General features: G+C 29.1%; 1 protein-coding gene across 1 annotated transcript in view; it reads left to right on the top strand.

Moving 5' to 3' along the window:
* The first annotated feature begins 19,480 nt into the window (after positions 1-19,480).
* The window catches only part of LOC132950407 (glutamate receptor 1-like), a 183,770-nt gene continuing 176,376 nt past the window's right edge, over positions 19,481-26,874 (top strand). Inside the window, exon 1 of the mRNA XM_061021843.1 lies at positions 19,481-19,641. Within this exon, the coding sequence (XP_060877826.1) occupies positions 19,533-19,641 (109 nt within the window). The 5' untranslated portion in view covers positions 19,481-19,532. The remainder of the gene's footprint in view (positions 19,642-26,874) is intronic.

The following is a 26,874-nucleotide window of genomic DNA, read 5'->3' on the forward strand; positions in this document are numbered from 1 at the left end:
GCCATGCATGTTCCAATACAATCAGTCTCCCCTACAAACAGCTAATGACCATAGTTTCTGGGCTTGAAGATCAATTAAACACATATATATATATATATATTAAAAAGTATCTTTCTTTACTTATTTTAAAGTATCCAAAATTATATGTTAAAAGTAACAAAAACATATTTGATCATAAACTAAATTAATTAATAGGTACCTACATAACATGCATTGGTGTTTACTAATAATAATATTGACCTAACCTTATAAGTGCCTCGGTACATTATGAGCCTGTATATTTTAATATAATAATGAATATAGTCTATAGTTTATACTCTATGAACTTCGATCTCCTAGTACTACTGGCCACTGTGTATCTTGTTACAAGTTAATACATATATTATATTTTATGCATCTATTTAAACTTGGCTTTCAACAACTTTTCTACAGTAAAAAAAAAAATGACATGCATTAGAGCACCGAATAGTTATTGGGAACAATATTACAAAATCGAATTGCTCGTCGGGAGACTTACCTATAACTAGAATATTCAATTAGGTACCTAGGTGTTTTTGTATAATCCCCATTAAGGGTACTCCTGACGCAGTGAGCTTCACTTTTACCGAGGAGCACCATATACGCTAGTAATAATAATAAACAAGAAAATAATATTCGCAACCTCTGTTATTTTTCATTAAATATGAGAAGTTTTGTGGCTTTTGGTACCTACTTACAATATTTCAAATCTATTTCATACTAGGTACCAATTAACTAAATTTAAACAGTTATTTTACAGTCGTGTTATAGCGTGTGTAAACTTGTGTGCTTGTGCATGTTGGAGGCACATATTATAATATTATGTGTAGAATGTGTAATGAATTTGGTATATTGCTGGATCGCTTTGATTAAATATTTTTACAGAGAAGTAATGACTCAGATGATTTTTACGACTTGTTCCTTTTTAGATTCAGCAAACTTTGACAATTATAAACAAAAATAAATGGTATTATATTTGTGTACATTGTGTCATGTCCAACGTCAAAAGATAAATCGTTAACCGAGTTTTCCACATTGTTCTATAATACCTCATTAGTAATTTTGAATACTAAACACATATTATGTAGGATACTTCATTTACTAGAATTTGGAATCTAGTTATCTTTGTCAGAAGTGAGTTTATGCGATCAAAAATTATGGTGGGCAAAGTCAGAAAGTAATTTTAGACAATAATCTTTCCATATTTTACGCATACAGAAGAAACCCTTTGTACCCAAAATTGCAGACGATAATTAAAGAAAGAAAATATTTTAGTTTTCTTAAAGTTATAAATCAAATAATAATAAATTACATTTTAATATATTTAAAAATTTATTAGTGAACACGGCGAGATAAATAATACGCAATAATAGTTAATCATTGAAATAATAAAAACATATAAACTTAATCGTTAGGAATAATGAATTACGAACCAAGTAATAGGAGCAAACAAATTACATTTTCTCGAATAAACATACAAATGTATGTACGTATATGTCTACGTCGTCTGCAAGCACCACTACTGGACGCAAACTCCGCGACCAGGTCGACTTTCTCACCATATACATGTACATTATTGTACATAGGACAGTTGACAATCAAGTCGAAGCTGACTTACCTACTTTAAATCCATTTCAATGGCCTCTATGAATGGCGTATAAACAATAATTTCATTCTTATAATATTAATAAATACTAGCGTGCACACTAGTATATGTATGTGTCTGCCAGGGAGTTAGGCTCGGGTCCACTCTAGATCTAGCAAACAAACGTTTTTTTTATGTAGGTAACTATTATAATCAAATCGATTCGGACTTATGGCATACTATTGTGGCTAAGTGCCAGCAAATGAAACATCGAAGTCATTAAACGTTGTCAACATATTGCCCTTCGTACCATTTTCGCAGCATACAGATTCAACTAGAATGAAGTCATCCATCGATCATCGATATTTGAATATATTATCGTCCATCCATTCTTCACAACTCATTAGGCATTGGGTACCACAAATGCTTGAAGCCGTACGAGTGTAAGTGACATAGGCTAAGGAAACTGCTACCTCATTGAAGGTATAACCACAGACATGTTTATGATGTATACGCTATACATATTATATGTTATATATTTGTATATACAGTTGAGTCTGTAAACTCGAAAAACTTAACAACTCGAATTGTGTTTTATTCCCCTAGAAAATTGTTCCCCTATAAATTAGTTAAAGTGAATTTTTATCCCCCTTCCACTTTGAGTTATCGCAACTCGATTGTATAACTATTATAGTATACATTATTTATTAATTATCATATTATTATAATATACACTCATTATGTAAAGTATTTATAAAGGCCTCTGGTCGTTTAAATAAGGATGCCTTAGGGCATTAAAAAAAAATATATAACACAGGTACTCTATGTGCCGGTCTAGCTACGTATTTTGGTAAATTTCTGTTGTAGTCATAAGCCAACCACAACCTGAACAGATATTATATAATTCAGCTGATGGTAAGAACTTTATTGAACGTTTCATAAAGGACGTCTATACGTAAATATACAAACATAATATTATTATTCGGTGTTATTAATGTTCTGATAATAATTTGTTTTTTTTTTTATGAATATTTTTTATCAGTAAAATGGTTTTAAAAAAAAACATTTAATAACAATCTCTATAGGTGTATGATAGACTGCAGATATTCTTTTCGCTAGACGATAAAAAAAATAAATATTTGCATATATTCTCTGGCAGGAGAAGTGCTTTTATATTCCGGTAAAATGGGTCTTAATCGTGTTTTTTACATACCCATGACATTATCGTATGCGGTAATCGCGTTACCCGTCGTCTGTCTATCCACTTTCCACGTACGCATAATATAATAGCAATAATAATAAAAATAATAATAATAATAATAATAATAATAATAATAATAGTAATAATAATAAAAATAATAATAATAATAATAATAATAGTTATAATAATAAAAATAATAATAATAATAATAATAATAATAATAATAATAATAATAATCATTTGCGTCGACGGAATAAGAAAATTCCGCCTCGGCGAAGCATGGCTTAGGAAGCGCGCGTGAAACCCGAAATGTTTAATAACAACCCATCCGCGGAAAACATTGGCAGTCGCGGATGACGTGGTGGAGGAGTTGAGTGTTTGCAGGTGTGTACATAGGAGTTGGCCGCGCGTTGACGTGGTGACAAAGACAACGTTTGTTGCTGTAACGCGCGCTAATAAGCTGCCTGGGAAATGTTTTCGTGTCGGTGGCTGCAGAGATCAAGTACATATAATATATATATATGGTGGCCGCTATCACTCGGGAGTGGGTTTAGGGGTGGGCTTATGGTCTGGTAGAGGGAGGTTGATAGGGTGGACGGACAGAGGGCGAGCGTAAAAAGTTTACTCGAAAATGAGTGAGTTTACAAGCGCACGAATACGGGAATAACGACGACGGTGGCGGTGGCGGTGGCGGTGGTGGGATAAACGCTGCGAGGGGGTGGGGTCGAGGGTGAGGGCTGCCGGAGTGAGGACCAGAGGACCTTAAACAAATCTCCGTGGCATCTTGGTTTACACTGTTTGCATTCCATTAACCTAAACACTGCGTTTTGTTTGTGTACACACGTGGCTAGAGAAGTTACCACCGCCAATTGTGACACAGTCTCTTACACTAGACTTACCAGTCTACCTGAGTCACCATATTTTAAATATGTATAAAAAAATATTGTTTCACTAAAACGATTTTTTATCCGTACCCCTACACATCACACAATCATTCCGCACCGTTAATCTCGACTCATTTCTCTGGATATCTTAATTTAATGACGTCTTGATGGAAACTCAATTTTCAATTTTATGATACGTATTTTATGAGTACGCTTTATTCTAGACTTTTGGAAATTAAATTAGTTGTAAATGTTAAGTAAAATAAAGTCACACAAAAAATAAAAGTGGAATTATACGGTTACGCGTTTAATTTTTAATTTGATTTCCTTTGATCATAATATTATATTGTATACCTCTCTGCAACAGTTCACTAATACAAAATCTTAGACTACAATATTCTACATATTTTTGACGGTTAATATTTTTTGACTTTTGTGCTGACTAATTTGAAAATTCTTTCAGTCCATGGTTTTTTTTTTTTTAATTATAGGGTATTTGTAACAAGGAAAAAAAAGCATTGTAATTATTGTCGAGATAACGAGACGCCTATGTAGAAAAAAGAGTTAGCGTTGTTGTCATCAAACATCGGGATCTCTGTTAAATAACGTCTTAGACACACACATTTAATTAAAGTTTAGAATATAATATTGTGTTGTACACTTGTACTTACTGTTGAGTATTAACTATAACTGTTACTGTATTAATTGCTCTATGAACGAAGTCATTCAATTTCACATTCACGGTTTTTTTTTATAAAAACGTTCATCTCGTCATTAATTTAAATTATTATTTTATAAATCTTTAAACTCTGAATAAGCTAATTTTTAAAAAGTTGTTGTTGTATGCATGCAATAATTAAATCTCATATAGTAATAACATATTATACAGTAATTATATTATCTATTATTATGATAAAATTAAATATAAAATAAAATAACAAATTATGTGTATAATACATAATATTTTTTTCTATCGTTTAGCGGTTGACAAATAGTTATTATATATCAACATTTAACACATTCATAGATTGATAATAGAATATGCATAGGTAATCATAATAATGTGATAGTTATAAAATAATCTATACTCGTAGGTTAGGTTAGGTTAGGTACCGAGTTATTCCGGTTAAAATGGGAAACAATTAAATGCGTTTTCTAATAACGTATATGGCGTTAAAATAACAATTAAAGTAAATGTGAAAGGAATAGAAATAACAATGAGATTTATTGTTTTTGAAGTACCTCGGTAAGGAGAAAGAGGAGTGGGTTAATGAATTCAGTAAGGTGTGAGAAGGATTTAGATAGCAATAAATCGTTAGTGGAATTAGGCAATATCATTCAATGGTAATATATGGTATTACTGGAGTCGGCAACGGAGGCATAAGATGGTTTATTCTGGTGAGTGGGATAGTTGAGAAAGACCTAACCTGAGAGTTGTGTGTCTTTTTTTTTTATATATGAGATGGTTTGAATCATTGATTTTACGTCGCTTGAGGGGAGATTTGTACGTTGGACATCTTTTGTAGTTGGAAGTATGATCACCAACACACTACAGTATTGGAGCATAAAATTACACGACAAATCAATTATAGAAATATAATAAACGATTTTACTGCAAATGAGTTTTAAAAGTATTATAATAAGGTCGCAATTATTAATTTTATTTTTAATATCAAATAGTGAAAATTAAATGCTTTTAAATTACTTTTGTATTTTAAAGGTTTTTCGATGAAAATAAATATTAATAAATAACAAATAACTTAAATGTCTGAAAAAAAAAATTTAAAAACTTACTTTTTTGCGGTAAAAGACGCAGATCTGCTCCGGGCGTCTAGACCCTATAATATAATATCATCCTACTGCACCTACCATAGTTACCTTAGTTACCACCCACGCGTACACACATACATTTATATTATATTGTTATTATTTTTTTTTTATTTATAAAACATAGACAATAAATAATATTAAAATAGTAGTACCTATATTTTATGTTATTATTATTATACGCTTTTGAACGATCCTCGGGGTAATTCAGTAGAAATGTTTGCGTGGTAGTTTCCGGCACGCGTGACACGATTGCCAAGCTCGTATAATATAATATTATGTATCCGACGACAGCGAGCACATCACACACGGGCCAATGAAAAAACTGGTGTGCGCGTTTGATAATAATAATAATAATAATAATAATAATAATAATATACTCTTTGAAAATACGCCACCATAATCGACTAGCACACTATATTATGCCTCCACGTCATGGTTGGCCGCGTGACGCGTTTACCGTATCAGCTCCCAGGTTTGCGAGCAAATTTTGTTCGTAGTATCCGTCATGACGCGTTGAACAATATTTTAAATCGTTTTACACAAAATATTATAATAATCCTACTTCAAAAATATTACAGTAAAACCTCCTTATAACGGACCCCTATATTAGACGGAAATCACCTCGTATAATGGGAAAGAACAACAGTCCCGTATAACCTACATAACCCGTAAATTTTAGTCTCCCCGTGTAATGGAAACTCCTTAATAACCGCGTGAGATCAATGTTGGTATCGAGCGATTCCGTTATAAGGAGGTTTTGTTCATTATTGTAAATACCCAGCTGATTTTGCATCCATAGCTACTGCAGTTTGCATACCCGGCTCACCACGACCACCACACTGCAGTGCCGGCACTAGGTATTGCGGGGCCCTGGACATAGGTAATAGGTACCCAGAGGAAGGCAAAATTCTAGCTTTTTTTAAATCAGGATTTTTTTAAATTAATGCGGTTTTTATTTGAATTTCAAACATTAAAAATAATAATATCAAGTTATTCTTTTTTTAATTATAATATGTTAACAAAAAATTGTTTACAAATAATAAAATAATATGCATGTGTTGAAAATTATAAGTTAATAAATTTGTGGGGGGCCTATTATTTTATTCATTTATATTTATTTTAATAATTACAACTTATATAAACATCAATAAAAAATAAATAAAATCATCAAAATGTTTGAATGATATAAAAAATTGTTTAATATCTAAGTACGCGGCGGCGGTAGACAATAAACTACATTAAAACTAATCCTGATACACTAGATACGCACGCAGTAGGTACATTTTATTTAATACAGCTATACTTACTATACCTAAACTAAATTGTAATAATAATTTCTTAAATAAAAACTTAATTTAGAGTTTTCGGAGAGCTTTTCCAAACAAAGAACAGAAAAAACAGTAACTCTAGAGATAATAAATATTTATATTATTAATTATAGTATACTCCTACAATACTCGAGTATCCTCAAAATATTACTCCTTCGTCGTATCGATAACGATTTACTTTGTACTATGGCTAAATTAAGATATAATTTTCCAAATAACTAATGATAGAAATAATATTAATATTATACATGTGTAGTATTAGTATATAACAATAAGTCAATAAATGTATAGATTTATAATTTGTTAATATAAAATATAAATGTGTTTCGCGGTATTAAGATGATAATTAAAAATCGCGGGGCCCTGGACATATGTCCCATTTGTCCTCCCCTAGCGCCGGCACTAACCACAGCTGCTCATCATAGTGTGATAATGATGTCATCAACGATGCATTATGACGGCGGCTACAGGATTTTATGCAAAAACGTAACAAAGTCAGCCAATCTTTGATGCAGTGGAAGACACAATAAGCGCCAAAATGAGATAAGAAAAAAAAAGTTGTATCGTACGAATGCGCCAAAATCGTATCGTACAAAAGCGCCAAAATCCTAGATACCTGTGTGCCACGGTTAATATAGATATTAAATTTAGAACTATACATTATGTTTTAACAATTTGTATTATTGATAATTTTTTATAAGATCCAAAAAATCAACCGATTTATTCGAATTATATTTATTTGTATGTATATAATGTTTTAACAATTTATTACATTGTTACATAAAATATTAATTTTGGCGCAAATTATAAGTCATTTTTTCACCTTTGGCGCTTATGTCATATAGCCCTTTGATGCGGCAATCCCAACCACCTGATAAGCACTGCCACAAGATCTAATGAAGAATCATGAACTTAGTCGTGGGTGTGGGTCAATTTTTTTTTTTAAAGAACCGGCTATTTTATACTAGGGGTGCGCTTCCTCGCATTAATCTTCTATATTTATAAAAATTAATAGCTGTCAGTTAGTCTAGCTAAAACACAAAAACGGCTCGACCGATTCGAATAATTTTTTTTTTGTTCCGTCCGTAATTGTCAAGGAGAGGTTTGTATGCAATGACATTTTATGAAAATCCACCGGAAAAGTAGGATATCTGGATGGAAAAAATACAACAGTTGCGCCATCTGTCCAGAAAAAAATATATATTTTTGTTTATTGTAAGGTTGCTATTGGTTATGATTCAATATAATTTTAGACCTGTACCCATATTATATTTGTTTCAAACTATATAACTTGGTAAAAATTACATTCCCAGGGCTAATTTTTCGACTCTTGTCCCGGGAACCTACACAATATGCACATCATAAAAACAACGTATGTTAATACAACATTCGTATAATTACGTACGCACCTCGCAGGGTCTGCAGTCCACCACCGGTCACATCCCACGATGGATTTGGGGAACAAAACACTCCTCATTCGTGACTTTTTTAAAAATCATTGATATCAATACCAAAATATAATATTATTACGGTAAAATATATACACATGGTAATATCCAATATATTGTAATCACAAACCCAAATAAGTAGAATTAAATTAAAATTAGATATTAATTGTATGGTAAATGTAGGCTAATACTTCTATTCTACGTGCTAGGAATTAAAACCTTTACTTCAATAATAATAATAATAATAATAATATTATTATTATATATAATCAGTTTGATATTCACGCCGAATATTAGTCTATACATTATTATATAGGTACTATTTATTTTTTGACTATTGGAAATAACAATTTACTATTCAGGGGACTTTTAATACGTTAAGTTGTAAGATAAGGTAAGCTTAACCAACACAATAATCAGACTTGGGTAAATGTCTTTTATAGTTACCATATCATATATAAGTCATACGTCGTATACAATGACAATATTACGTGTTCCATTCGTCGGTCACCTACTTATCGCACACTGTTGTGATGCGACCATCACTAGTTATGCCGAATTATAATATCAAGAAGGTGGTATTTTAAATAAATTGTGGTCATTTTTATGAAATCAACTGACAAATGTAAGGTTAAAGAGATAAGACTAACACCATAACACACAGAAACCAACAACACTTGAAAAACTCAGGGGTTGTATAATACTTGTAATTCATTTTGATTTTGCTATTCGCCTGCGCGATTCAATAATATTTCATTGTATGCGTGTGGTGCGTGGTATATTATAATACAACATTATTTATTAACATTATTTTATACCTATTATATGTATACTATGTTAGGTATACGGTTTCAAACACGTCTGTTGTAATTATTACGACGTAAATACACATAGTTTTCACGAGAAACGTGTTGCGTTTGATATATTATTATAGCTACCACCGAATTTATTTCGTGTCCCCGCTCTCGATATTACGTGTGTACTTCACGCGCATATATTATAAATCATTGTAGGCGCATTAGATAGGTATAGTGTAAGCTCATCGAGTGTTTATCAGGCGTTAATTTTATTGATCACGACCGTGATACAAGTATTATACAACCCCTGAGTTTTTCAAGTGTTGTTGGTTTCTGTGTGTTATGGTGTTAGTCTTATTTTGCATTAATAAACCGTATTATAATACTATATGATATATAGTATAGTGTCTAGTGGATTTTCATTTACTATTAATTTATCAGTCTTACTAAAAAAAATGCGAAAGGACGTGCCTATCCATTACTGTGACAAACCAAATTTTTGCATCAGATGAAAAAAAAAAACGTTTTATTTATTTCAATCGAGTGTTTTGGAATTTTGGATTCCGAGTGTATTTATTATACTATGTATTAATTTATTAGGTATACTTACGTACTACTAGGATTACTGGCTTGAATTACATCAGTTTTGCGCGAGCAAGAAGTTTTTTTACGTCTAAAATGTCTAATTATTGTTGGAGATACAAATTTTAAACTTTTTTCTAACCATTTTTATGTATTATAATAATAATAATATGAAATCGTTCAAATGTTCTTTAAAAATATAACTGTAAAATGATTTAAAATGTAAAATGATAGTCTTTGCTGATTTGAGGTTAAGTTTGATATTTTGCTAATATGATTTAAATCTCTTAGTTTTTGATTTAATAAATGCACCAATGTCTAATTCATTATCAGCCATACTGTTTTTAATCAATATTGTTATATGTTAGGTATTCGAAAAATTATCATTGGAATGCATGTCAATCGGTATGAGCTGAAGCATGTTTATTTTTTTTTGTGTATGAAGTGATTTATTTTCTTTTGGAGGTGCATCGTTTTCTACAAACAGCATGATATTATGTTTATATAGTTATATTTTAAAATCATTAAAATATTACTTTCAACGAATTTTGGTGACGTAAAAAGAACCTTTTATTCGTTGGTTTAATAATTTTATTTATTTTTTTGTCGATCGTTTTTATTTTATGTATTATTTATATTAAACTATAAAGATTTTGTAGTGTTTTTCATACTACTTAGGTAATAGGTATAATATATTTATTGGAGTTTAATTAAAAATTGTATACTTCTCTATTATCAGTTAACCACCATTAATGTCTGTGAGTCCAAATTAATACTTTCTTTATTATAAAATAAAACTTTAACTAAAACCATTATTATATTATATGACATTACGGATTATTTACAACGGCATTGCGCTGGAATGATAGAGGTAGGAAGAAAAGCTGGAACAGTATTAAAAACCGTTTCTCTGACATTTCAAAAGGTTTACGAAACGTCTGTGAGGGTGGTGGGAAAAGCTTCTCTGAGAAGACAAATTTGATAAAGTATTATAAAATTATATTAAATAATACGAGAAGATTTCTGCTTATGTCATGTTCTGCACAACGTAAACGCAGTATTTTATATGCATCTCTTTTGTAAATAACACATACCTGGATCAGTAAAGTTTTTATATTTATCTTTGGCCAGTTTTTTTTTTAATACAATTTATAGCTTTTTTTTATTTACATCTTTTATGACTGTTTGCACACGATGACGACTTAATGAAAAATAAAAGGTATTTTTATCCCATGTCAACATATCTATAACGTGTACCTACACGAAAAGTAAAAATTTAATCAATACTAGTTGAATTTCTGGCTTGACCAAACTCATAAAATTATCAAATCTAAGTGATCACTGAAACAAATAAAAATATTATCTGTGGATTAAAAATATACGACTGTAAAAATATTTTTTTCATATATTATAATACAGTTTAATGCCATTGTTATAAAATATTGTTCTTGAACATCAAAACTATCGAAATAATAATTATTATATAAAAAATGAATGTTTAATAATTAATTATCTTTTTATGTTAACCAAAAATAGTTAAAAACAAAAATTTATTTACAAATTAAACATTATTATAAATGTATATTAAGCTTACAAGTGTAACATATACGTATTTTTTGAAAATAAAATACATTATAAAATAATCATACTCAAATTGACATTAAATTAATTTTTTATTTCATTTTTACATAAAATATCTAAATAGTTTTGAGAAAAATTGGCTTGTTTTCTTAGAACTTGAAGGTTAGCTATTTATACTATTTTTGATTTTATAATATTGCAATACAACAAGCTTTTTCATATTCAACGCATAACGATAACATTTCTCAAATTATTTTATATAGACATATATTTTTATCACTATTATCGGTAAATAAAAATACAACCCAAACTTGTTAAATAATAAATTCATACGGTTATAATTCTCCTGTTTTACATTAAAAGGGTATAATATTTTCCTACTATCGCCTATATAAAAATAATCAAAATAACCACATCATAACTGCACATACAACTTGACTTGTCTGAGGATTGTGTGTGCAGGTTTAAGTTTTGAAATGTAGATACATATTTTAATTGAGTTAAATACACCCAATGAACATGAAAGTAAACCTAGCTAACTTTTCAGTAGTTTTTTTTCAAATACAATGATTCATTTTCATTATTGCATTAAAACGTCATATAGTAGGTAATAATAGATGCAACAAGATATGAGCAAGACGAACGAGGCAAATTGTGTATCCAGTCATCAGTCTCTGAATCATTTCTATACTTTGTTTTATGATTAAAATTACTTATTGGCAATGACGTTCGTGCAGGTTAATTGCATATGCATAACGCGATCCTACTTAACATCATAATATTATATTTAATTAAATTCCTGTTCCAAATACATAGTTTAGTTTAATAATTATTATTTTATTTTCTAGTAATATTCAAAATTTAAATTGGTACGAGGAATGGCTGTATGTATAATAATCTTGTTGGTTATATTGGTTTGATGTTTTTTTTTCTATACAAATTGAATATTTCCTGATGAATAAATTAGTAGATACCTATTTAGTAAAAATGTTTAACGCAGACATTTATTTTTCTTAGATTGCAATTCGATGGTTGTAAGTGTCGGGAAATTGTATTTTATTGATTATCTCAGTGATCTTTCCAATCGTATAAAAAAAATCATTGTTATGTAAAAACTATTAATAGTTTTTGAAAAAAAATGTCTGCATCAAGGCTTGAAATCGAAATAAAATTTTTCGATTTTAATTTCAATTTTGCTTATCGATTTTAGTTCTTTTTGATTTAAATTTAAAAATAATTTATCGATTTTAGTTTTTTTCGATTTCAATTTAAAAATAATATATCAATTTTAGTATTTTTTGATTTTGATTTAAAAATAATATATCGATTTCATTATATTATGATTTTGATTTTAAATATAATTTTCTTTTTTTCAATTTTAGATTACATTTTAAAATTTAAATATCAAATTTATACTATTATTATTTCAATGTCACTGAAATATTTTCAATTTATGAACTTTAACTATACATTTTTGATTATTCTTTATTACTTTTACATTTCAATCAATGTGAAATTTAGATTAGATTTTAGATTCTGATATTGATTAACTTTATCAATTAAATTTCTGTCGCAACCAGGCCCGTATTTAAGGGAGGGCTCGGAGGAGCAATTGCCCCTGGCGGCAGTATAAAAATTAGGTTTAGGGGCGGCAAAATATTGAAATGGTCAAAAATGTAAAATGAAGGTTAGCCCCTGGCGGCAATATTTGTTAATACGGGCCTGGTCGCAACCATTTAAAATTTAAATAATAATGCCCAAGATCTAACGTTTACCTAGTGTTTAGACTTTTTTAATAACAAAACACTTAAGAGCCACCAAAATTAAAGATATTACCCAATAGATTGTTATGCTTTTTCAATTTTTTAAAGATTTTATAACGTGATAACTAATAACCGGGCATGAGCGGCATACACGGCAAGCTTCAGCAAACTGAACAGTCAAATCGACAAAATGTAATGATTGAGATTGACGACGCGTAGCAAATTAAATTATTAAAACTATTTTAGTATTTTAGGTTATTGGTTTAAACTTAACAACATACGCGCCACGCACTAAGATATTATTATCTTACCTCCATAATACAAAATATCTATATACGGAATAAATTTAATAATGTACGATAATGGAAAAATTATTTTTCCAAGCATTTTACTTAATAATAAGTTAAATGTGTGTATGGAAATAAAACTTGCAATAGCAACAACTATCGCCTGTCGAACGCTGATTCCTTTTATCCTATAATATGTAGGTACACTATATTGTAAAGATTCTATTTTAACTTTCAAGAAAACAAAATATTAGACACAAGTTATTAATTATTACTAGTAATTAGTTATTACTATTGTGCATAATACGCAATATGGTCATTATGTAAGTATATAATAGTCAATGCTATAACTTATAACCCAATATATCAATGCGTGTGCCTATTAACAATATAAAATATAAATAGACCTGATGGCTGTATGCCTGTATACTTTTTAATTTTAAATTAAATGTTTTTTGTAATTTCTTTAAAATCGATATTATTATGATATGATTTCGATATTGATATAAATTATCGATTTCAACTTTTTTCAATTTTAATATAAATTTTGGAAATCATTAACCAGCATTAATGATTTCGATATTACTTTTGATTTTTTAAAAAATTTTTAACGATTTTTATCGATATTTAAAATCGATTTTGAAATCGATTTCAAGCCCTGGTCTGCATAAAATCCGATTTTATCGGAGCCCCGTTAAGATTTGACTTTAAAATGTATTGATTTATATTATTGTTCCATTCAAACGTAATATCATACACCTACATCATTATCCTGTGCAAAGCGAGTGAACGGTGACAAGTGGCGATCATCCAGTCCATATTTTTTAATTTATTTTTGATGCACGTTCCTCTTATTGTATCCGATGTCTTACCTACGGTTTTTTGTAATTTGATATTTTAGACCATTGATCAAAACTGTAATAACTCACAGATGAATAATAAGTACAACATAAATTGTAGGTAGGTACCATAAATTGTGTTCTTTATATGTGCCATAATTAATCTCTTCAGAAAACTTAATTTCCTTTAAAGTTGTCTCATCATTATAATTTAAAATATTCATTATACAGAATAATCATTTTTATTAACTCAAAGTTTCAGTATTTAATGAACCTTATATCATATAATTGTAATTAAAATTCATAGTAAGACAATGCACGAATTTTTCATTGTTTCATAAGCTTACAAATACGTTTTAAGTTTATAATATTATTTAATTGTAATTAAAAACCTATAAAAAGTATATAATAAAAATAATAAGTTAATACTAACTGAAATAATTTTTTTTTATAAAATAAAACATATTTACCATCTGATATTTATTTTAGAATTGGTTGATTGAACAGTTATTCTATAGGCTTGGTGATTCATTGAATAAAACATCACATCGTTTCACATTAAAGAATACTAAAGTACACGAAAAAAATTCGTAAATAAAATAATGACTCACTTAGAAAGAAGCAATCATAATTATGTTTAAATTATTATTGTTCAGTTTAAAAAAACTGAATGGTGTGTAATACATTTATATCATATTAACTACGACAACTAAATTGCAAAATAGAGTCAAACTTAATATTGTCGTATTTCTCCACCAATCCCAAGGATTAAACGAGACAGCTAAACAACAAGTACCTAAATTCATAGAAGTAATCAATGTCTATATAGACTATTAATTATTGAAACAATATATATTAAATGAAAATAAAACCTTAACAATATCATAATTATTAATAGAAAAAAAAATGATCAGTCAATGGTCAAGATGCCAAGTCTTATTTGTAATGACAATAAATAATTACAAAATATTTTTTGTTGCAACCACGTAAGCTAATTTTTTTTTAAAATATGGGCAGGGCACAGGGACTCCAGTGTTTACAGCATTAGTTTCGTTTCACTCACATCAGAGTGAACCTTCAGTGTTTCTTATAATTTTACATAGGCACCTACTACCTAGTTTCTGCAATATAATGACTAATGATAAACATATTGTAATTAGTATACTTGATGAAAATTATAATTTGCGTTGGGATTTTCATTTTTATACTAAAAACTCGTAGGTAATTTTTTTTTAAAAAAAAACATAAAAAATGCAATAATTATAAAATTGTAAATTTTTTAGAACTCATACATGAAAATTCCATTGTCTTAATGAATTGAAAAACCAAATAACAGGTTGATTTTTTGACTCTAATTTATAAGAAGTTTTACATTTTAATACATTTAATAATAAATATGAAATATAATATTGAAAATGCCACTCTTGTCATCTACTGTTTTTATCATTTATGTCTTTCTGTACAAAACTGCCAACTCATAAATAACTAAAATAAATATGAAAATGTATGTACCTAATTGTAGGAACTACTCAAGGAACTCTATAAGTACCTAAGTGAATAAATTGTCTTACATTTTATATCTAAAATTTCCCGATGAAACAAACTAATGACATATTGCATTGTATTTAAATTTGTTTTAAAATTATTTTTGTTAGTGAAGCAGATGGCCAATTTATCCACATAAAAAAATTGTTTAGATTTCGATGTAAGCACCCACATAATATAAAATAAAAAAAAAGTGTAAATTCTGTGTTCAATATACTCGTAGTTGTAGTTTTAGTTGTTGCTTCTCTATAGTAGTTTTACAACGTGAACACTGCAGTATACACAGTGTACAGTTTATTTTAAATAATTTACCAGTAATTAGTAACCATGAAGTGCACTATCATATGAACCATCTGTACAATATTGTACTAACTATATGGTACAAAGTTCTATTAAATTATACGTAGATACCTACCTATTAGCAAAGATATTAATGAACAATATCCAACAGTTTCAGAAATTGTTTACAAGTGTAGAAATATATTGTTAAAATATTATTTATACCTTTCATATAATAATCATTAGTATGAAAATAAATACAAAGTAGGCGTGTATAGTTATAAAGAATAGTAGTGTTATAAATATGTAAAGAAATGTACCTTTTGTCAATACAGAATACAAAATGTATTGTAAGCTTAGATGTTTGGTTGGTATTATTATTTATCACAGACAAAGGGTAATTTTTTTTTCTGTGTAATTGAATTTCGCCGTCCCACAACAAATAATAATACCGTTTGAAAAACTAAAAAACCTATAATGTTCAAAGGCTCAAAGGAATCGTCTACATACGTAATTTCTATAAAATATTATTGAAATTTAAATAAAATGTCTGTTATATTGAACGTTATATTATATTGTGTTATAAATACAATACATCCATTATACATTATATTATTATCGATACTCGATAGTAATAATTATTATAAGCAATTATTGTTTAATACAATTTAAAAAAAAAATTACATAAGTGCCCACCTAATAATAAGTTTTGATACTTAATAAGTATTACTTATTAATTTAATAGTACTACATTTTCAATCAACACTATTCGTCTATTTATTAAAATCACTGTACTGTGACTTATGAATGGTCATTGTACGTAATAAAATAATTAATTAATATGTGTTTACTGTTTGTGCAATAAAATAATTATTGGCAAAATTTAATATTCGATACGCCTTCCCACCTTCCCTGACACTTCATCTTTGGTACCACCTATATTATGTATACTGTACATTATTGCATAATATAATGTGTACATATGCATAACATGTTAATTTTTAAGTCCTAAATTATGTTATTTAATAAAAATGGTAAATAAGTTTTTAAAACACCAAGCTATAATATAATACGTTTATTTTGAAAATACAAACTCTTTATTTTGATATTATACTAAAATATTTTGACAAATAATTTAGTCATTTCAACGTAAATAAGGATACTCAAATAACACATGTATAACGAAGAAAATTGTCTTTTCTCTAAACTATGAATGCAAATAATAACAAAAATAAAATAATATAACAATAATAATAATAATTTAATAATTAAAAAGTGCGAAAAATGCAAAAAAAGCGGAAGTATTGCTGGCGTTTATTCTAACGTATATCAGGGATGGGCAACTCAAAATTACTAGGGGGGCCAATTTTTGGGGTTAAAAAATCTAGTGGGCCAGAGAACATCGAAAGCAAAAAAAAAAGAAGCCACGTTAAATATGCCCCTATAAATAATATAATATTAAGACATTTAATAGTTCAATATTAGATAAGAATTCATATCTTCGTTTTACGATAACCATTATATCTATTTTCATAATTTTATTATATCGATTTTAATAATTTTCTAAATATAAAAAATAAAATAGAGGAATATACTAACATTTTATATTTTTATAAAGTAATTTGAAATGTAGCTCGGGCCAGTTAAAAATGGTACGCGGGCCGCCAGTTACCCATCCCTGACGTATATTTTGATATAATATGTTGATACATGATTGTGCTTGTTTGATAACGTTTGTTTACAGAACTTTCCTCTTTTCGTGGTCATATTATTATGTACCTATCACTGATAACAAGAAGTCGATATTAGCATAATATTATTATATATGTGCGTGTAACCACTAACCATATATTACTATTAATATTATTGTTATCTCCGTCTACAAGTTAGTGTATGTGGTTGAAAATTCAGGGAGCTCGTGAATATTTTCGATTTCAGATCGTTCGTTAAAATACATTTTCACACGAGCACACTGTATATAAGTGCCGTGCTCGCACACGATTGCAGTTCACGTCGTCAGCCCTGCGCGTTATTGCAGACAAATCGACTTGTTGAACCACCGACTCGATTTCAAAAGGATCGAAATAAACCCTTCGTACACATATTATATTATGTACGTTATATTATATAAAATATATAATATATATTATATTATAAAATACAGACACGCGATAAACATATTCTACTCATACCAGTCATACCCCCTTGATTGTTAATAGTACCAAGTATAAGAAATCAGTATGCAAATCATACCCGATATTCAATATCCGGTAGCTATAATGCATAATATGTTGCGTTAAAAGAAGACTATTTTTTATTTTTTTAGAAAAATGTAGAATTAGTATTTTTTGGTATTTCGGTCATAGATTAAAATTACTGTTACTGCTATTTTCCCATGGTTTTGTTGATACCATTTTGTGATGAACGAATTCCACCCTGGGTTGATTTATCCATTGTAACGCCGCTCAGACCATACAAATCGCAAAAAATAAACCACCCCACACATCATCATATACAGCCAGAATGAATATAATACAGGATTATTCTTTAATCGGTAAACAGCCACTTTTCGTCAAATTGTTTTTATTTATTTTACTTTTTCGACTGATAACATAATATCTACAATTTTAATCTCATATTCTGGAATGAACCAACATTACTCCACTTACCTAATATTTAAATTCTTATAACCACAATATTGTTTAATACTAGATTTTTATAGGTACCTACGTCAAAATATTCAGAAAACAATATTATGTTTTGGTATCTATATATAATATATGAAATAAAAACCTCAGTTATGCCGCCATGAAAAGTACTTAAAATAAAATAAATAATAACCATTAATAATTTGTCTGAAAATTATTAAATGTTTGGTGACACAAAATACCTATCTATTTAAAAAAAACTCGTACTTTATGTCTATCGGATACTTTGTTTGTGAATAAAACATTTTATTTATATTTTTTTTTAAACGTAAGTATCGACAAATAAGTAGCTTATAGATTATTTATCTTATAGATCACTGATTTCGTTTTTTTAATCAATCGTTGAGACCAATTATATATTTATATATAGTGGCCGATAATGATATTGTACAAGACCAGTAGATCTTATTAAAATATATATTTTTTTTTTTTACGCCGTGTATCCACATAATATATTATTATTATCAAACGCGTATAACATAACAATAATAATAATACAATGACTTACAATTCCAAAAAAAAGTCGAAAACGACTGTCTAGCGATGGAATAATAATTATAATTACCTCGACGTGTTAAACTCGTATAGTCGTATGTACGCCGGCGACGACCCGTCCTCGTTTTATACGCCGGCGGGACGGAGCGGTGTTGTAGCTGCTGCGCACAGCATCGCCCCCCCCCCCCCCCCCCCGCCACCACCACCGCGGATAGTCGGCCGACATGTGGCGGGCGCCGGGCGAGTTGCGCGCAAAGGTCTCTTTTTCTCCGGCGGCGGCGGCGGCGGCGACCGTACCGTATCACTCGCGCGGCCCGCCGACGACGTCTCTCCAGTTGGTGCGTGTCGTCCGAACCGGCAAAATGGCCGGGCCACGAATTACGCGGTGCTTCGTCCTGTACTGTGTCGCGTTCGCCGCAGTCGCCACCGCATCACGCGCCGACGGCATCGTGTACGAGAAAATACCCCTCGGTGAGTAGCCGGTGTACTCGGGCTGAACGACAATTTTTAACCCCCCCCCCCCCCCCCCCCCCAGACTCTTCTCCCACACGTACGAGGTGCACCGCACGTTTTCGATTCGTGACCGTATTATTATTAAACCCAACGACACGATAATAATATATTATACTATACCCACCCCATATATTATATTATATTATAATATTGTGCCGATATTATACTTTTGGGGAAAGAAAAAAAAACATTCGTCTGCTGATGCGATTTCGCTTCGACGGTCTGACACCACCACCGATTTTGGCGCATTTTCACATAATTTCGCGCGTAGTGATTGCCAACAATTAGACCTGCGTATGCGATACACGACTGATCGAGTCAGGCGACATGCTAATGGTCGTGCCCCCCCCCCCCCCTCAGGGCCACCTATATTATACATTTCAACTTGTTATTTTAAATTCCAATTCATTTACACGATTTATATCTATGGTAAACTTTATAATATACATATAAGCAAAACAAAAAAATCTAATAACACGTCTTCTACCTTGTAGATAAGATAAAAACACGAATCGATTTTTATTTCTGACATCTCGTGCAATGAAGTTATTCCAAACAATTATAAATACTAAATACTGGATTACAGGCATGCAATATTTATTATAGTATTATATAGTTAACAAACGAGTAATGACAACAGTATTTTAACTAACGAATGTCTATAATAAAATGACTAATACTCGTTTACTATAATTGTGTTTTATTATTTTGGATTTAGATATTTTTTAAATTAAAATGTCAAACTGTATGTTTTGTGTTCTGAAATAAAAATGTTGCCTACCCAACGTCATATGAACGTATTTTATTCACTTACATTTTATAAATCATGCATGATTTTATAAGACTTCACAATTTCAATAGTCAGCATTTTTTTTTTTTTTTATGTATAATAATTATTTTCAACATTTTCATGACCCATATTTATAAATAATGCAAAAAATTTAAATTCAATAGGTTATATCATAGATTTCATCAAAAAATATAGTATAATATTTAATAACATATTCGAAAGCGGCTTTCGTCTGTTTTAGGCATCCCTTATTGTTTTTAATTTATATTTGGGCATACTGCAGCGATTCACACATATATTATACACGCATACAATAAAATATATTACCAGCCGTTAATTTACATAAAATAATAATTATAAAGCAATTGACCTCGATTCTATTTCATTAACTTTTGCATCCCTAATTGTTGTTCAAATTGGACACGAATAACAATGAAATTATGCGTAATAATGAATCAAAAGGCAATAATTGAGGGCGATTAATTAGATTCATTTCGAACAAAAAAATATTAATCGAGCAGGAAAACAACATATTTTGTTTGTGTTTAAAATGTGATTTATTTGATACTCTTCCTTATGTACTCTTTATTTAATAGTTGGATACGAGGGTATTGGACACATTCCAGAACCAAAAGGAAAATAATAAATAAATAAATAAAACGAGTTTGCGCCCAGATATTAGCTACCGTACCTACTGTACAAATTCAATGTAGTGAAGTGTAAACTATCATATTATTGATTATTGAAATAAACAATTTTTTATACTATATGTGTGTTACTATATGCTATAATAATTATAATGATAATATGTTCCAATGTAATAATAAGTTAATACACACATAATAGGACTATAATGACTGCCAGACAACAGTTTAAATATCAATTATAAAATGCAATTTTTAATATACAAAAAAAGTTAATTACCTACTTACCTAATATACCTATATATTAAGTTTATTTTATTTTCAAATATGAAAGAAAAGCATTGTAAGGCATTATATATTTTTATTTAAGTGTTTACATTTTCTTAATCAATTATGTTAGGTATAGGTTTTAATAATTTAAATATTATATTCAATAATTGTTTTTGTTTCTTCTAAAAATACATTAAACGTGTCTAGTTATGAATAAGCTTATGTGTTCTAACATGGTCAAACTACATTTCACGCTATAAAGTTCTCGATATAATTTTCAATATAAAAATGTGTCAATAATAAAAGTTAAAAGAAAAGAGAACAAGATAAACAAAAAAAAAAAAAAAATACTAGAAATAATATTGTAACTGATGACTCGTGTGAGAGTTGAGTGGTTTAATATTGGTAGTGGATTTTCGTACAATCGACAACGCAAAAGTTTAACCCATCACCATGGTCACATGGAGTAAATATAATAATCTCACTGTGTATTTAGTATTTACGTAATTATCAGAAAGTCATAATAATTCACTGTAGCTTGTCGTAATAATATAATCGTACAATAATAGCTTTTATTTCATCGAAAAGCATTTGTATATTTTATACCTACATAATGTTTTGCAAAAATAAAATATAGGTAGGTAGGTATATTGAAAAAATTAACTGGTTTTCAAAGTCTTAAGTGACGATTGTTAGAATTTTTATTAAAGTTAAAATTAAGTTTAAACTACAAATACAGAACAATAATAATAATTTCTGCATTAGATTTAATTTATTATTATATTATATTTATGTACTAGACATAATAATATATTTATCAATGATTGGCATACGCCATAGTATGTTTGTTAATATGGTATATTGCACCTCCTACAATCTGCATTATGTTTATGTAAATGATAAAATATTTCAAAATAATTACTCCATGTAGGTATGAAATTATACTTAACTATTATAGGTGTTCTGTAGTATATATATTGTGCACTGCGTGAGTGCTTCTCGTCCCAACCCTTTAAATCTCTTCACTCGGTCACATAAGTTTATTATACACACTCTAAAATATAAATATAATATATAGGTACTGTGTAAACGATGTAAATACAACGATCATTCAGCATCAAGCAGTATTACAGCCGATTTAAATAATACATTTTTTCGTTCACTATCTTCTATAGTTCCAAAAATTGACCAAAATAATTTTAACTATGCCGATCTGAAATGATTTCTTAATGTTTTTTTTAGATTCAAAATATTACCTTTATTTAAATATTTTTAGATGTACAAAGTGGTTTATCTTATATATTATTTAGGGACATTTAAAATCATCGATTACATGATAATAAAAAAATACATTTATTGAGATTTTAGATTGGTTGTGCGTTAATTCTTATGAAAATAAATTATTAAAATATATGCTTAAAAATTATGAAGGTAAATCGAAAGAAATCTGTTCTATCAACAACTTAAAATGGGGTAACTCCGAATACCCATATATATTGATTCAGAAACGATATTATCATTTTAGTGTTTAGACCCGGACTACCTTTCATGTCTGACCGATAATATTTTGTAACAATGTTAACAATTTATCAATTCCCTTATCAGACGGATCCAATATAAATAAAAAACTGTTTTGTCTGAATGTATACCATGTAAGATCGGCGTTACCTCATTTTGTGGTATATTTTGATTTAGTATTTTAAAACAATATTACCTATATTCTTAGTTCGTTTGTTGAAACGCAAATGATTTCAATAAAACCAATTTGACGTTATTTTTTAATGATTAGTAGTCCCTTGTTGAACATGTATGGGATGATTTTTTTTTTCATTTTTCTGTGCATCCTGTGTTTAAAGTACAAATATTACAACAACCGTCATATTCAACCTATATGAATCCTTATTTTTTTTTTTCAAGCACACATCAAACAATGAAATGAAAATTAAAGTTTTTCAAATATTCCTTAGATATAATGACAATATTAAACATTATTAATTTCTAGTACCTACTACCTAGTCAATTAGACATTTTTCTAAAAATGTATTATAAAGCATAACTATATACAAACAGTTTATAATTTTATTCGATAATGTTCATTAAAAATTAAAATATAAATATAATAAATCTGTCATATTTTAATATATTTTGTTCAAAATTATTTTTTTTCTTGAAAAAAAGTATTCGATTGAACAAAAGTCAAGTTCCAAGTAGATGTATTCATATTATAATACAATGGTCATTCAACACGATTTACTAGACTGTGGTTAATTTAATCAAATAATATAAGTGAAAATAATGTACACAATAATTTTGGCCTTTCATTTAGGTGTTCTCTGTAAATCCTGATTAATTTCCATGCATAATTGGGTTTTGTGCATCCTAACTTTGCCCTAATCCACGTTTGAAATTCCGAAATCCAATCTGAATTCAGATAAAAACTAACATCTATGTAGGGTTGTGGTCAGGGTTCTGTATTTTTTACAAACATTTTCTTATGCATGTAAAATGTACGATATCATTATTTATTAACCTCGACGTTTAGGTATTACAGTTTCAGTTAAAATGTATACAAATATTTCTGATTTCGTAGAAATGCGAACACTTTTAAAATGCATTATAATAATTCGACTGTAGTACAGTAACTGCAGTACAGTATATTATATAATATTTTGCATTCAACTAAATAGAACGGAGATAATTTGAAACGGCAGTATCTAAATTCGGGCGAATAATGTTACAATTGCATGTATAAAATTGTCAATGTATAAATATTAAATACATATTTAATATTATACAGCAAGCAATATCACTGGTAACAAAAATACAATGAGTTTTTAATAATAATTTGATTGATCGATAAGTAAAGCTGAGCACGTCAAAATCAAAATATGTACCTACAATAAAAATCAAACAAAATTTCTACATAATTGCACGAGCTAGTGAAATATTGACTAGCGTTCATAATACTCTCTCGGCGAGGGCGTTTTAAATTCGGATTTATCATCGGGAAAACGAAACAAAAACGAAATGAGCCAGCTGCTCGTTATTAGGTGATTTATACAAGCAACGGATCGCTACATAAATTCACCAGTCAAGTAATAAAATCAAAAAAAAAACTGTACCCATTTTGTTACCTATCCCCGACACATTGGGCGTGCTGCATTTTTATTGGTCGTCATTATGACACCCGGACACAAAAGCGAAAATAATTAATCCAGAAAGGCCGTATAGTTGACGATCGAATAAATTTATCGTTACAAACGGTACCTACGCAGATAAAAAAATAACAATTGTTCACTCAATACTTTGCATATTTTTGATTGTTAAATGAACGTTTTATGTTGAATTTATGGTACAGAACTACAGAATAATATTCAATGAGAAGTATTATTATAAAACTGAGGTACTTCAAATTCCTATTCGTGATGCACGTGATGACCACTTACTATTAGGTACCTATAGGTATTATTATGGATTTAAAAAAAAAAAAAATCAAAATTAAATACGTCCAATTTAAGCTTACACAGTAAAGGTCATGTAAACATTTGATTGTAATAAGCTCCACAAAAGTTACGCACGCGTCCGCCTAAATTTGGCTAAAATCCAAATGGTTTTGTGAATATTTACAAGCAAGCGTATCGTTGTTTACAACCGGCAATTGCCATGTTCCAGAATTTGTAGGATCGTGCATTCCGTCAATTTAACACGATAAATAAAAAATTGGTATCCGGTGTGAATTATTTCCTTACCCGCATTATCTTTTTGTTTTTATTTTTTTCAATAAATTACATGATGTTCATTATAGGTCTATTATTGACTGGTTGTTACTTACAATATTGTTGTTGATTCCAATGATAAATTATTAGACACACAAACCGAATAGTATACTCCAAATGTCTATGATATACGCAATTTATAAAACATAACCATTAATTGTTATTAAATTACTTGACAAATGAACATTACGAAATAAACAAATTCATCTCGACAAGTCACTCCAAATACTAGCCGTATATTAAATATGAAAGAAAACATTATATTAGAAGCCGAATTAATGTAAAAAAAAAACAACAATAAATCATAAATACAACGATACCTGGCTATAAGAGGCTGCCAAAAATATCAACTCTAAATATTGTAACGAAATCAACAATAGCGCACGTGTCACGTGACAGTACAAGTCTGTGGCGAATGGCTGAGTAATAAAAATAATATGAGGTAGCTGTAGTACTATAAGTATTACTTGTAGGAGCTTTGAAGTTTTAGATATAATATTTTTGACTTATCTCAAAGAAGTATCAGAGATTCATATTGTTAATAATCGTTCCAGTTGTTAAATTGAACTACCAACGGAACAAAATAAAACTGATACAATTATTTCGTTAGTCTACGCCCGTATTCTCATAGTAAATATAAAATAATCAGTAGATAACGTAACAAAAAAAACAGTTTTGGTTGAATCAATTTAAAATAATTTATTTCATTTCATTCGGCAATACGTTTAACATAAATATCGTTCGTTTTAATGTTTTTTTTTATTTTAATTCGTACATTTCGTACGGTAATCAGTTGTCTCCGTATATTAGTATTTAGTACTGGTGTAGTGTGATTTACCGGTAGACCTTAAACTACCTTAGTTAGGTACCTATGGATTTTCCCTATTAAATGTTTAATTAATTTGAATTTAATTGTAATAATATTGTTATATGGTCAAAGCGAACTATATGATATAATTTGATTAAATATCAAAAAACATTTAACGTTAGTATATTATATTTTGATAAGTAGTTAAAAATGTATGAAATATTTAAAATTTACACATTTTCAAAAAACCGATTTTAATTTAATTTTAATCAACCGCAATACAACTTCCGCAACTTCCGAATTTAACTATAACTCGTCAGCATTAATTATACATCTACGCACTGTTTCTATAATTATTATAACTATACGTATATTCCGTATGATTATTATATATTACATTAATTAACCACTGCGTTTTAATTTAAATTCACTAAAATGTTACAAGTTTTGCTTATAAATTATTAAATACTTACTTAAATAAAGTGCACCTTATAGTTTTTATATTTCTAAAAGTGGTTTAAACATCTAATCATAGTATATTAATCGCTAATTTTACTGACACGATCAATAACATATTTCGTCAATAGCATATTGGTCATAATTCATCCACAATGACTATCGTTATTTGATTAGGTAGTATCTGGCACTGTCTTGTTTTCTAATAGTTATATAATTAAAATATCCCAAGGTATCTAAGACACGGAAAACGAAAACAACCCTTAGTCCAATATAAATTGTATAATGTATATGGCGTGGAGAAGAGGAAAAAAGTATCCACCCTAATCCTATTTATCACATTGCGGTGGAGGCAGCAATCAGAAATGAGGGTTGAAAAAGCCGAAAGCGTACAAAAGCGCAGTAGGGGTTGACACAGCCCGGGCCGCGCGAAGAATAGCGTTATTT

This window comes from Metopolophium dirhodum, chromosome 8 (assembly GCF_019925205.1).
Source record: "Metopolophium dirhodum isolate CAU chromosome 8, ASM1992520v1, whole genome shotgun sequence".
NCBI lineage: Eukaryota > Metazoa > Arthropoda > Insecta > Hemiptera > Aphididae > Metopolophium > Metopolophium dirhodum.